Below are 13650 nucleotides of genomic sequence, written 5' to 3'. Positions count from 1 at the left end.
ATTGTAACGATGATGTAAGCAAATATATTTGGGGAAATAAAGGCCAATCCAAACAAATTAAAACCTTCTACTTTCTTGCTTTTTGTTTACCATCCATTGCGACAAATTCTGCCGGCTTCTTTGGTGTATTGGTGCTGCAATATTCTCAGGTGTATTGGTTTTCGCATGTTATGTGATGAAGATATTTTTGTTTTCAATGACTTTGTAATATGAACCTGCAGCGCTGGCCCAACGTTCGTCCTTATTGTGATCCTTTTAAGATAGAGGGCACATCTAGTCGCGTGGAAGCGTATGTGGACCATTTCGATAGATACTATGGGCGTGATAACTGGAAATTGTAGGAATATTCATCTGATTCAGAGCTTGAACAAAAAATCAGTCAATTTATTTTCCTTGCTGAAATGATTTGCCACGAATTTCCTCGTCTATTATACCTGCTTTCATGCAAAATACAAGAATTACGCAACGTTGCGAAAAGCTGATGATGGACCCTAAAATTAGCTTTAGATTTAACAAGAAAAAGAACATAAAATAAGAAAACAAGGAGCCCGAATTTCAGTAGACTCTCAAAGCTGGTAGGAAGCAGGGTACCGCTCACCTTCCTTCTCGCACAAGTTTATCATGCTTCGTAATTGTGAAAACCTGGTTCGAGAGGGCTGTTTGAACTTCTGGCAAACAAATCTCAACACAAAGGAACTAGGATGCCGACATCCATGGAGTGCAAATTGCAACTCATGGATGAGACCAATGCTGTACCCAGCACCAGCAGCCTCTATCAGCCGTATATTTGGGCTCAGATGACGCAGTTCCATGAATACAGATAGACGATTTTTCCCACAAATAAAAAGAAACGTAGGAAGCTACTTTAAGGGCTCCGGCTTACAGTCTTGCTTCCGAAGAAAGCCGTAAAATGATGTGTATTACAACAAAATTACATCACTTCGCAACTTTCAAATTGTATTCAATCCCAACGCAAACGCCATTTATATATCAAGTCAAGTAAAAGCACCATCCAAACGGATGCCACTCCTGTCAGGTAGCAGCTTCTTCATATAATACTTGGATCTGCGGGATAAGTTGATCTTTTTCCGCCTCTCCTGTGGTATATGTTCGATGGAACACTCAGAGAAGCCACGCCTTACAAACCTGTCGAAAACATTGCAAAGCCATTAATCACAAAATGAAAATAATCACTCTCAAATACATGCATTATCAATGAATAACTCCATTTTAGAAACCCATCTTGACTCTGCAGCAGGGCATAAGTGCGCCTACAAGAACTTATTGATTGCATTTGTGACCATAATTAAGCTTGTGCTACTGATAATATGCTTACATCCACAACGGAAGATTTAAATTGGTACTAGAAGCCTTCCAATTTTGGTGAGTATACTGTTCATACTCTTGCTTTTCCATCTTACTTGAAACCATGAGTATGTATTACACAATAACAGAGAAAAAGAAATAGATCATACCAATCTGCTGTGCGAGTTGTTAGTAGAAAAAGTATTTCTAATCCAAGGGAAGATGCCTTTTTCTCAATGTAATCTGCATATAGCACAGACATCAGTTATAACAATGAAGATGCAACATCATAAATTTCTCAGAAAGAACTGATGATTTAAAACACTAAGCAACCTAAAGAGATAACATGACCCTAAATTCTTAATCATCTGCTGTTTGATTTTCATCTCTTTTTATTTTTCATGAACCAAATTTTCCATCCAACCAACAATTGAAAAGCCACATACAAAGATTTGTCAAATCAGACATCTAGATGCCAGAGCCATAATTTATTTAATGCAGAAACACAACTTATCATACCAAGTAATTTGTCACCCTGTCCTTGACCACGACAGTCAGGAGAAACAGCAATTGCAGCAACTTCCCCACACTTCTCTTTAAAAAAGGGAAACAAAGCAGCGCTAGCAATTATTTGACCTTCTCTTTCCACAACAATAAGGGAATCCAATGCTTCCAGTAGCTGGAATGCAAAAAATACATGATTTAATTTCAAGAAAAAAAGATGTAGTATATATTAGTACAACAAAAGCATAAATGTAAACCTCTTCCTCCGTCCTCCTGATCAATATGCCAGATTCTTCTAAAGGCTGTATTAACTGTTTTATACCAGGGATATCTGTCTTCCTCGCCATTCGTGTTCCTTCATAAAGATCACTGAGGTAAAAAACAAATGTCAACTTGGGGGGAAAATCTCCTTAAGTAGCTAATGCTTTGATTGTTTAAAGGGGTACTGATTCAAAACCTAGGAAATGATTTTGTGTACAACAGTACTGCAAAACATGTCCTACCTTGCCACCATAGTCCCTACACCATCTCTTTGAAACAACTCCTTGAGCAAAACACCACCAATCTTGCCATCCAGTAGATGAACTCTCTGAACTCCTCCCTGATGGAAAGAAAGTCAAAAGAGTATTACCTGAAGGGAAATGATGAAAAATGTTTTTGAGGGAAGAAAAATAGTTCTTTTCATGTAATTTCTCTCTGTCATTTTCTGTTAAGAGGTAGAGGGATATAAATTAAGAGGAGTATTTAAATGCTTAGAAAAGGTCTTTTTATTTTTGAAAGCAATCAAGCAAAACACTGCTGATGACTACTATGGTAAACAGAATGACGTTCTTGGTTAGAGTTAACTAAAGAAATCTGCTATTGTGAGTCAGTATAATTCTGAGGCGTACTCTGCAAACAAAAGCTGCAGCAGCTAATTCTGAAAGGTAACCATTTAGCCTGCTTAGCCTCTCTTGACCTCCAATAGCAAAACCTTGTTCACTAGACCATAATCCATTGCCGTTGTCAAAGCCAACACCATTTTGAAATGTTGCACTATATTTATGGCTAAAACCATTCTCGTTTAAAGAAGGTGATGTTCCATGCGAAACATTACATCCCAAACCAGTCAGGTCGTCTTGCCCAACGGCTTTTACATAATTTGCAGCTGTCTCACTTTGTTTAGCGCGTTCACGAATCAGCATGTCTGCATCCTGAAGGGTCAAGAAGCGAATAAGATGTCTGTTGTCATCCAGAATTGGCCCATTTATGATGCAGATAAGTTTTTCTGCACCAAGAGCTAAGGCACAGGCAGTTGCAACTTCATATGTGCTGCATTTAGCAACCAAGATGGCATTAGTGTCGACACTCTGGACATTTACACAGTTTATATGTTTCATGAATGCAATATCGCAGAACGGTTTAGAAAACGATCCAGCAATTCAAGCCTAATTAGAATTTTGCAGTATGAGTATCCGCAAGTGTCAAATGCAGCATAATGATATAAAAATGATCAGATCTTTAGATCCTTGGATTAATGTGTAGCCCAATTAGAACCAGAGAGAGAGAGAGAGAGAGAGAGAGAGAGAGAGAGAGAGAGAGTGGTCAATAAGAGATACGTCCGATCCATGTACAAGTACATCTAAAAATGGCAACTCTCAACTCCTGAATCTTTTGAACAAGATAAGCATTGCTAAGCTTCACCATACTAGTTCTAAGATGACCACTGCAAATGCCTAACTAATCCTTAAAGAACTTCAGGTAGATAAATGTAATTTAATCAGAATTATTTCACAAAGGACAAATGACATATTCAAAATATTACAAGTCAGAAGAAGCAACTTAGACATCATTAATTAAGAATCAGTACTGAGGATCTAGGTGAAACTTAAAGTAGAAATTTTTTTGGGAATCAGATCTTGTTAGTGGCAACAAAAATACCTACTAAAAGCCAAATAGCATACTTGCAATTTAGCACTTCTCCAGAGCTGGAATAACCGAGATTGCTTAAGATCACTATACAATCCTGATCAAGCCTCTCACGAATGCGAGAAACATCTATCTTCTTTACTTCACCGGTTGACGCATAGTCAGTGCCCTCAACAACTCCTCTTCTCTGCCAAAAGAGAATTCAGAAACACAAACTGCTTTGAGTCTTTGATAAAAAGTTAAAAAGTGTTATCTAGGAGAGATACATTAGATAAAACTTGTCAACTAATTTAGAAAGGTCACCCACAGCATGCAGGGGAAGTTGAAACTGAATGCAGATGTTACTGAGCTTTGGAATCGCACCTTTGCGGCGAGAAAGTTACCACTTGCAACACTAACACCATCATGAAAACGACTATTATCTCCATGTCGGCGAATAGCACTCAAGGAAGGTCCGGGAGACAGCATTGCCTCAATCATGATACGAATTCTGCCAGCAGCATCTATTGCTGCTTGGAGGGAATCGGAATCAGTGATCCTGTAGCGCCCAACATACTTGGCCTCTCTTCCTACAACCAAAAAGACAAGTAAGCACATGCTATTTCAGAATACCATTTAATAATGTAAAAATCCAATGCTTCAAAAGTGCTGCTTAAAAGCTATTAACCACAAGAATATCTTTTTATGGTCTGTTGAGAACTAAGTTAAACACAAAGTAACGTCCAGAAAAGGCAGGACTAATACGTTATGATGCAGAGAAGACAACCCAAACAAGTGAGCAGAAGTGGCGTAATGACAGAGAAACAAAAACAAGGCAAATAATAAGATTGAGAAAGAAATCAACTGGAAACCTCTTTCAATCAAAAGCTTGTCAATTTGCACGTGGGTCCCTGGAACCAGAACAAATTTGATTCCCAGCCCATGAAGAAGCGAAATATCCTGCAAGAAGAAGGTTTACAGCTATTTATACAAGCAAAACTAAAGGAAGAGGAAAGATAAAGGCGGAGAGAGAGAGAGAGAGAGAGCAATGAAAGACGTGCCATGAGAATATGATCCAAATCAGAGCGATCAATAATTTCAGCTGAAACTAAAACGACGAATGTGCTGCCTCTGTGAGCTAAAAAATAAGGCCAGGCTTCCCGAAAAAACCCGACGAACGACTCGTCCTTTTTAGCATTAATACTACTGCCGCTGCTTTCCTCCTCTAAAACATTGCATTTGATCAAGTTCCGTTTTCTCCCGGAATTAATAAGACCACCCTTTGAAGACGAGATAACAAAGGATGGGAATCGACTGAGCTTCCCCGAGAAAACATTCCAAATTCGAGGGTTTCTAATACTTGGGCGGTGACAATAGAATTGTGGCTGCTGATGATGGTTTCTGAGAGAAGGAACGCAAGAGCTGGGAGACGAGGCAGCCATGCAAACTCAGAGCTTGGAATATTGAAGCAAAAATGAAACCCCAAATTTATCACTACTTTCCTTTTTATTCCCAGCTTAAGTTGCTGAATTGGATTCGGTTCCGGCTGGAGGCGGCGGCGGCGGCGGCGGTGATTTTACTAAATTTACGTCTAATCTACAGCGCCGCGGAGCGTTGAGAAATACAAATACTACTACTATTAATACAGTTTAATTAACTAACTTCAAAAGTCTGATAAAAAAAAAAAGAAACTATTAAAAAAAAAAAACCGTGGCTAGGGGTGGACCCCACCTTGATTTCTACGTATGCGATATGTGTTTTGGCCGTTACGTTCGGGAGAGGTGTTCCCATACCGGCGTTTTCCTTGCCAATCAATAGATAGCTACGCCAGAATTATCTAACACCTACCTATCATGTACTCTCCAATCACTGACTAAGCTCAGCCGCTACTAGGGATGGCAATGCGGGCACCCGCCCCGCGGGGGGCTCTCGGGGTGGGGGTGGGGCGGGGGCGGGGGGAATTTTTTCCTCCAGTTTAGAAACGGGGCGGGGGCCCATCCTCCGCCCTGCCACCCGCAAAAAAAAAATTATATATATAATTATATATAATATGTAATTTAATTAGTTATAAACTTATGATAATGATATTATTAGTTAGATGTATTATATAATGTATATTAGTGTATGTAATATAATTGATATTATCAATTATACGAATAATTAGACATGTCTACTAATAGAATTTATTAATTAGTTATACTAAATTTACTAATACATTTATACTAAATTTCTAATTACACTTAATAGAATAACACTTTTTTCTCAAAAAAAAAAAGCACAAACACAATAATGAATTAGTGATTGTATTTGTACCAAAAGTGAAAACTTAATTATTTTAGTTGTATTTATTTCATCATGTTGGATTGTATTCAAATAACTTTTGTTTGATTGTTTTTATGAGTTTCAATTGTAAAATTAAAATGAATAATAACTTGATGATGTGTTGATATTTTAGTACTTGATTATTTATTAAAATTTAACTATAATAAAATTTTATTAATTCAACTGGAAAAATTTTATTAACCCCGTGGGAGAAGCGGGACGGGATCGAGGGAGTGGGAGGCGGGGGGAGTTTGTAGGCAGCGGAGCGAGGGATTGGGGAGGGGTCCCCCGCCCCAACCCCGTCCCGTTGCCATCCCTAGCCGCTACGGACAAACTGAGGCGTAAACTTTTACATCCGGAATAAGCTCCGGGTTAGATTTACTATAATTACTAGTGCCAGTTGCAAATTACCCTCCCTCCATCACTACCAATTCCCCTATAATCATCGCATTTTTTTTTATTTAAGGGTACTTTAACCTTTGGACCAAATTAATTATCGCAATTATTTAATATCAATTTTTATTTTTTTATAATACACAGTTACACTCGGATTTTAAACCATTATTTTGTTACACTTGATAAATTCATCTAAGATTAAAAAATTAATACTACAGAATTACAGCACGGGTGACGGAAAACGAGTTCAAGTTACTCCAGAATTAAAGTTCTAAAAGGTACCAGGATACCTTTTCTTCCCTTTGATTTAAACTTTAAAGTGGACAGATTTCTCCGGCTGTGGCCGGATATGCTAAATTCCTTCTAAAGATTCATTCGATCGATTGGTCTGAGGTCATTGACAAAAAAAAAAGAGAAATCCGTAAAAGAGGGGGGAGGGAAAGGTTCAGGTACCAACATCGAGTATGGAAGGCAGAAAAGGGCTGTCAACAATGTCTGCTGAGAAAACTAGGACGAAGGTGCTCCCCCTGTGGGCCTCAAAGTAGGGCTGAGCTTCCCTCATGATTTTCACAAACAATTTCTCATCCTTCTCTGACGAATTATTATTAGTATCACTATCGTAGTGCTCCTCTGCCACATTAGTAGTAGCAGCAGCAGCACTACTTGCTCCCCAGTCGCCATTGCAGCTGCCGCACCTCAACTTGGACCAGAAACTTTCCCTCTCCTTTGCTCTCAACGTTGATCCCAATCTTAGGTCGGTTCTGTCCATCAAATGGGCCGATACTATAGGAGTAGAGTTCAAGACGGCCATGGAAAAAATTACAAGCAGCAAACAAAGTAGGAGTAGGAGTATGTGCGAACTTGAAGATGAAAGAAGGCAGTAACAACGTACTTTTTTGTTACTGCTATTATGGAATTGCCGCTTTAATTAAGAGATATAAGAATGCTTAATCTTACAGAGAGTGTCACTGTCTTGTCGTGGCAAAAATATGCAGCGACCCGTTGGTGTGCTAAGATCTTTATCATACGCTGGCTATATATTAGTATTATCAGTTGACGACAAAAAAAGGAAAAAAAAAATACGCTGGCTATATTTGTTTGTTTAGCTGATTTGAGTTGCGGAGAAGGAAAGGAAATCTCGAGAACAGGCGCCTTCCTTCCCTTCTACCAGTTTCTATGATTGCGAATGCGATGCCCATGATGGGGTTTCAATTCAAATTTTCAATCGACTTGCGAATTGAACCTGATTTTCGGGAAAGTTCACACACTATTCGATTCGATGATAGTAGGTTACGTTGTCGTTTCCAGGGCATTTGCATGACGATGCTGCCATAATATTTCAACTTCGCCCTCCGATATATCAATTTGGCATTAGACGAGAATTTTGAAGGCCATTGCGATCTAACCGTCTAATACACAAAGGACATCTTCCATCCTGCTCTTCATCTTTAGTGGAAGGGTGAATTATTTGATAGGAATATTCTAAGGCATCATCATGGCAGATCTGACGAACTGGCCCTTTTTCGTACGATAGAAAATTACAGTTTTTTCCTTTTTTTGTAGCTTTTAATTTTGATTGCTATATCCGTCTGATTTCTTCTAGGGGACTAAAAAAAAGATGCGTTATTTGACTCAGCAACACATCAAATCCTCCAGCGAAACGAGAAGCACAAGGCCAGCACAAAATTGGAACTCTAGGAAATGTCAATAGTGAGAGAAGAATATTCCTCAATGGCTAACGAATCAAGTTTGATTTTTGGGGCAGAATAAAAAGAAAAAGAAAAGCAATTGTAGCTTCACATTAGTAGTTTTACCCCCTCATCTTTTTTCTCCATAGGAGATCTTGCTCATGGATAAGCCAAAAATCTAAAGACACCTGAATTAGGCAGATAAAATCGTCAGGCCGGGGGAAGGAGGTTTTCATTTACAGGTAACAGTTGACTTCATGAATCAGTGAGTCACTGCTGCTGATTTGATCTTTTACATGCCAATAGAAGCCACTCGATCCATGATGTTCCAAGTAGATAATGAACGTACACGCTATCAGATGGTTAATCTGTCTAATAATATAAAAAGAACGAGAAACTAAATCCATAATCACCTACAAAATCAATTCTAGCAACTAATGTACAATACACGATCAGTATTGGTTGAGCCGCACCATCCCCTCAGCCACCTTGCTCAACAACATACCCTCTATATCGCGTCTTTGCCACCACCTTGCAGTCACTAAAAGCTCAAAGCCAGTGGAACAACCTCTGCAGATAATTGGGTCTGGTAACTTCTTTGTTAGGGGCTAAAGTAAGTCTATCTGCATGAGCAGCAGCCCATATATTGAAATCTGGGGAAGAGACCAGGTTCTCCAGTGCCTTCTTCGTGGAATCTCTGGTAAATTTGTCCCACTCATCCTTTGAAATTTTTCTTCGGTAAGGAGTGGTATGAAAGGTAGAGTAGAACGCTTCTGAGTCTGTCAACTGCCTTGGAGACATGCTGGTAGAACCTGAAGGAAAAGCGGAAATAATTAATAATAAGCAAGAAAGAGAGCTAGCATATGTCTCGGGTGTAAATTAATAATGTTGTGTCAAAAGGTGAATCCACCTTGCAAGGCGCTGGATGGGGCTTCAGTGAAGGGCATAGAATCATGAGATTCTTTGACTGGTGATGCATACTTATCCTGAAATATCTTGCGCTTGGACTTTCTCAATCTGCGAAACCTTCTGCAAGGATTTGGCAAGCACTTTTCCATTAAAGAGCATATTAGACACTAAAAAAAATTTCAATACCATAAATTATGCTTACTTGGCTGAAAATGAGGATGATGCCAAGCATTTTGGCATATGCAACATGGGTAGCTAATACATGAAATGGAAGCTACCCAGAAAGGGCTATTGCAATCTGAACTCATAAGGTGACTCACCTGTATACGCCTTGCAGAAACTCAAGAGGGGTAAATCTCCTTAAGATTGTTGCAACAAAAATTCCACAAAGCAATGCCTCTGCTGCTAGCAGAGGGTCAATAGAACTCTGAAGAATATGAAATCAGTACTCAGGTAGAGAACAAACAGAAGTCTAAGAAAGGTCAAACAAACTCTAAAACACAGATGAGAAGCTAAACCTGCAGAATCATAACAGAAGCCAAAATCCGAATGGACCAAGCTACAAAATGAGATACCCCAACATCAATATTTCCATCTTCTGTCAGTACAAGTTTGCGGACAACCCAAAAGCCCAACCAAGCTCCAGCAATGACAAGAAAAACCAGCAGCAATATTCCCAGCTGCAGAAAGTGACAAAATGCATCAATAACTTTAATCCTAAACTGGAAGTGGAGGTAAAAAAAATCAGCAATACGAGGGATTTGAAAAATAAAAATGCTAAAATAGAGATTGAAGGCCTCAAAGGAAACAAAGAAAACCCGTCAACTTGGAGATGAGACTGAGCAAAATAGACTTAAAATTTCCGTCTCAAAGACTAAATCAGTTTCTCAATGCCAAAAGACAAGTAAAGTAAACTATCAGAAAAAATATAGGGAACTTACATACAGGATTGTACATGTCTTCACTAATACCAATCTCAGTGAGAATTGAACGCAACAATCTCGGCAAGTAACGAAGTAGAAAAGTGCCCAAACCAACCTGAAGATAAATTGAGAAGGTTGAACATAATCTTCATTTGCACACACTAAAGAATAGATAAAGTTTGATACTGACCATGGATGAATACAGGACTATCGCAAGTGAATTCTTCCTGCCCGTTGGAAGAAGCTTCATCCCCTGTCGACAGCATATTAGCAAAACAATAGTTAGCTTTAAAACAACAAGTGTGTGTGTGTGTGTGTCTACATATCCAGAGAGATAGATACATAGATATATATATATATATAGAGAGAGAGAGAGAGAGATCAAATGTTAATTCAAACTGCCCATTGCGATCCTTCATTTTAAGTGCAACATTACAACTGATACCTATATGCCTGTCTACAAGCTCGTCTATAATATCAAGTTGGAATGTGCAAAGTTCTTGAGGAACATTTACAGTCAAATAGAAATTCATCTTGTATGAACATCACTGCAGTGTGACATTCATTTTCCATGAATATAAAGGTAAATTTACCAGAAACCTAATGAACCTTACCTGGTACAGGACCATTAATATCACAAGAAGAATTCCCACAGCCATTGCACCACTGTAGTAAAAAACTAAGGAATTGCTAAGGAAGGAAGCCAACATCATAATGATAACTCCTAAAACCAAGAATATAACACGATAGAAGAAAATTTCTGCAAAAAAGATTGCAAATGGTTTGTTAAATAAAAGTATTACTAAAAGGAGCGTCACTTAGTCATTTGATCCTAAGAAAACAACCTTCATCAAGGGAAACCTCAATAGATTCTGTAGGGGAGCCTGTTAGCCGTATATCTAAGAACTTGTGATCAAATGGCGACATTGATCTCATCCATGACCCCTTGGTAAGTTTCTGCCACTGGCTTTGATTGCACATCCCTATACCAACAGTCAAATTCCTGCAATATCAAAGTAGAATTCAAAGCTAGTATATAGCATGAGCACACTAAAAAAGAAATTCATTTATAATATGGACAACTCAAAACCTAGCATATAGGATGTGCACATTAAAAACAGAAATTCATTTATACCATGTACAACTCAAACCTAGCAAGGTATTCAAAGTATAACATGTTAAAATTTAATAACAAGTACCACAGCCACTGTCTTCATCCACTACTTATCTAATTCTAAGCTGCAATCAGTAAGCAGCCAGGCTTCTTACTGCTAGGAGAACTATTTTACTTCTAGTGTAAGATCAAGCCAAAAATTGCTAATTTCAATATTATTTACTAAAGAAAGATGTCTTCCAATAGGAAGGCAAGTTAATTGAACCCATTACATACTTTTCAGTTCAAGAACACTTCTAAATAATTATTAAGGCAACTGATGAGCAGTATTGCTATATCTGGAAAACGACAAGGAGCTTCTTTGCCAACAGATTAGTAGAGATGCTAAAAGACTTTTAGGTCTTCTTGAGCTAAAATAAGCTTTGACGTAAAGCAATCGATAGGCAAATGCCCTAAAACAATTAGTTATTAAAAACATGTGCAGTAAATCCAAATTTCGACCTAGATAAGAAGGATGCAGTAACTGAAACCAAAATGCAAAATCACGCACCTGTGGAAACAAACCTCAATAATGGGTGGACGACCACTGCTTCCTACATATGTAACTTTCACTCTGATAGTATTGGGAAACTTCTTCAAATGCTTCAGCCTCGACAAACCTTGAACCTTAACTCTTTCACAAAGCACTTTGGTTCCAGGTTTTACACCAGGTGATTTGTCAACTATTAAGCTTGGTATTAGCTGCAACGTTGTATTCTCAGTAACAACTGCAAGCATGAAAACAAGCAGTTATACATGCACAAAAAATGTCACAGAACACAGGCAAGTAGCTGCCCAGGAGATTTGACATTTAAATTTGGCATATATCCACTGTAAGACCAATTCAAAACTTGGGTTTGGGGATCCCTTCTAAGACTTCAACTTCAGGATGCATATTTTACACAACCTGGAGGTGAATTTTAACAAGATAATTACCATGAAGAAAGAAAACAGTTTCAACAGTTAAATAGAGTTGCGCCACTCCCACCCCTCGCGGAAAAATTCATTTCCGGTCTGTGTAGGCATTGCAGCACTAAGTGCTTGTGTATCAAAATTTGAAACTTCTAGATGGATACAAGCACTTAAAGCTTAGTCTACAGTAAATGAGATATAACCCCAAAAAAAAAAAAAAAAAATTCCCCTTCTGCAGTACAATTCGTGATACCCAAAAGGCTAGCATATATACCATATTATATACGAGCTGCAGAAATCCATAATAGCGTAAGAATTAAGAAATGATTCATGAAAATGCACGCACTTTCACGAAATTACAGACAAGCGACAAACGCCTTATAAATCAAGATACTAACTAAAACTTTTAACACATCATCCCTTCCTTCTTCCAAGTTTTTTTGCAACAAAGTATATTACCACGACTAAGTTATTCGGCTCCGAGTTCTTCCGCCCTAACATCCAAGCACCAAAAACTTTTCTCTGGTCAGTTATACTTTAATTGCACGAAAAAGTAAAACCAGCCCTCAAGTTTCTAGTCTTTATTTAACTTTCCTCACTGTCACTTTTTCTTGCTCAGAAACAAGCGGTTAATAAACATCAAAGGAAAAAATTTATGCAAAGCCCTAGAATCTTGGGAAACATACCCAGTGTATGGTCGTTAGCAGAGACAATGGAGGGAAGAATTGAAATTGAAGTGAATAGGATCCATACAACGGGAAAAATGACCCGAAGCGTCGAGGTTGCAGCAGCGGTAGCCATGTATTCTGTGATTAGAGTAGAAAAGGGTAGCAGTTGAAAATACGAAGGCAGGAGGAGGGTATTATTGTTCTTTTCGGTTCTAAAGTAAGGGGCCTCAATTAGTTGGGCCTCTACCAATTTACTCTTGGGAACCAAACCAGATCCAAACTTTGCCCGCCTCACCGGTAAGCCCATATACAAGTCATCAGAGAAGGGACTACTTGGGTATATCCGAAATTTATCGGCCCAAAATTTATGGCTGGATGGTCGAAACAAAGCATTCCACAACAAAAGACAGAGAAATCTGTGAACATGTCATGCACTTTATCCTTATGGTGATTCTATTCTATTTCTTTCTCAATTTTTGGATCATAGATTCAAGTATTTCTTTGCTAGACGATGTTAAGTTCTTTGTCGTCTTAGCCGTATAATTTATGGAGTAGTACCCAAAGCCGAAATACATGCAAGTCTAATCTTCATGAACAAATTATAAATCATCAAAATAAAATTTTGTACTGTCAACAAAACTGCAAATTTTTTTATTTTTTTTTTTGGCTTTGGAGGAAGAATCTTGGCCTTAACCATATGGAACGGTTGCGAAGTTATTTTCCAATGGTCCTGGCTCTCTCCCTATATACTGTCCTACTTAATTAAAATGTGTGGTACCGCGTATACTGCTACCATGCAGTTCCAAAAGCTTCTACCCAAATGAAAAAAATGAGAGAGAGAGAGATGAAGAGGAATGATAAGAAGGGCTTGCAGTAAAATTTGATCGTATTCTGTATTTCTTGAAAATTTCCATATTAAGAAAACCACAAAGAAATGCAGATGCAGACTGATATATGTGTAAAATATGAAATGCAGATGCAGA

At 38.3% G+C, this 13650-nt stretch overlaps 2 protein-coding genes across 2 annotated transcripts; both read right to left on the bottom strand.

The window, feature by feature from the left end:
- Positions 1–479: 479 nt before the first annotated feature.
- On the bottom strand, positions 480–5252 carry LOC113777747 (probable amino-acid acetyltransferase NAGS1, chloroplastic). Its single transcript, XM_027322935.1, has 10 exons — positions 4758–5252; positions 4569–4656; positions 4081–4286; positions 3753–3904; positions 2700–3120; positions 2313–2410; positions 2067–2178; positions 1825–1984; positions 1476–1548; positions 480–1146 (listed from the first exon to the last, which is right to left on the bottom strand). The coding sequence occupies exons 1-10, from the start codon at positions 5136–5138 to the stop codon at positions 996–998; spliced, it is 1842 nt and encodes a 613-aa protein (XP_027178736.1). The 5' UTR covers positions 5139–5252; the 3' UTR covers positions 480–995.
- A 3043-nt stretch (positions 5253–8295) lies between these two features.
- LOC113778064 lies at positions 8296–12819 on the bottom strand. The gene is made up of 10 exons (XM_027323325.1): positions 12686–12819; positions 11599–11815; positions 10780–10937; positions 10549–10694; positions 10125–10187; positions 9957–10049; positions 9530–9691; positions 9332–9438; positions 9013–9131; positions 8296–8914 (listed from the first exon to the last, which is right to left on the bottom strand). Exons 1-10 carry the CDS (start codon positions 12798–12800, stop codon positions 8652–8654), a joined length of 1443 nt encoding a protein of 480 aa, XP_027179126.1. The 5' UTR covers positions 12801–12819; the 3' UTR covers positions 8296–8651.
- Between the last annotated feature and the right edge of the window lie 831 nt (positions 12820–13650).

The sequence above is a fragment of the Coffea eugenioides genome, chromosome 7, assembly GCF_003713205.1.
Source record: "Coffea eugenioides isolate CCC68of chromosome 7, Ceug_1.0, whole genome shotgun sequence".
Classification (NCBI taxonomy): domain Eukaryota; kingdom Viridiplantae; phylum Streptophyta; class Magnoliopsida; order Gentianales; family Rubiaceae; genus Coffea; species Coffea eugenioides.
The sequence above is the reverse complement of the archived record's forward strand: the minus strand, read 5'-3'. Positions and strand labels throughout refer to the sequence as shown.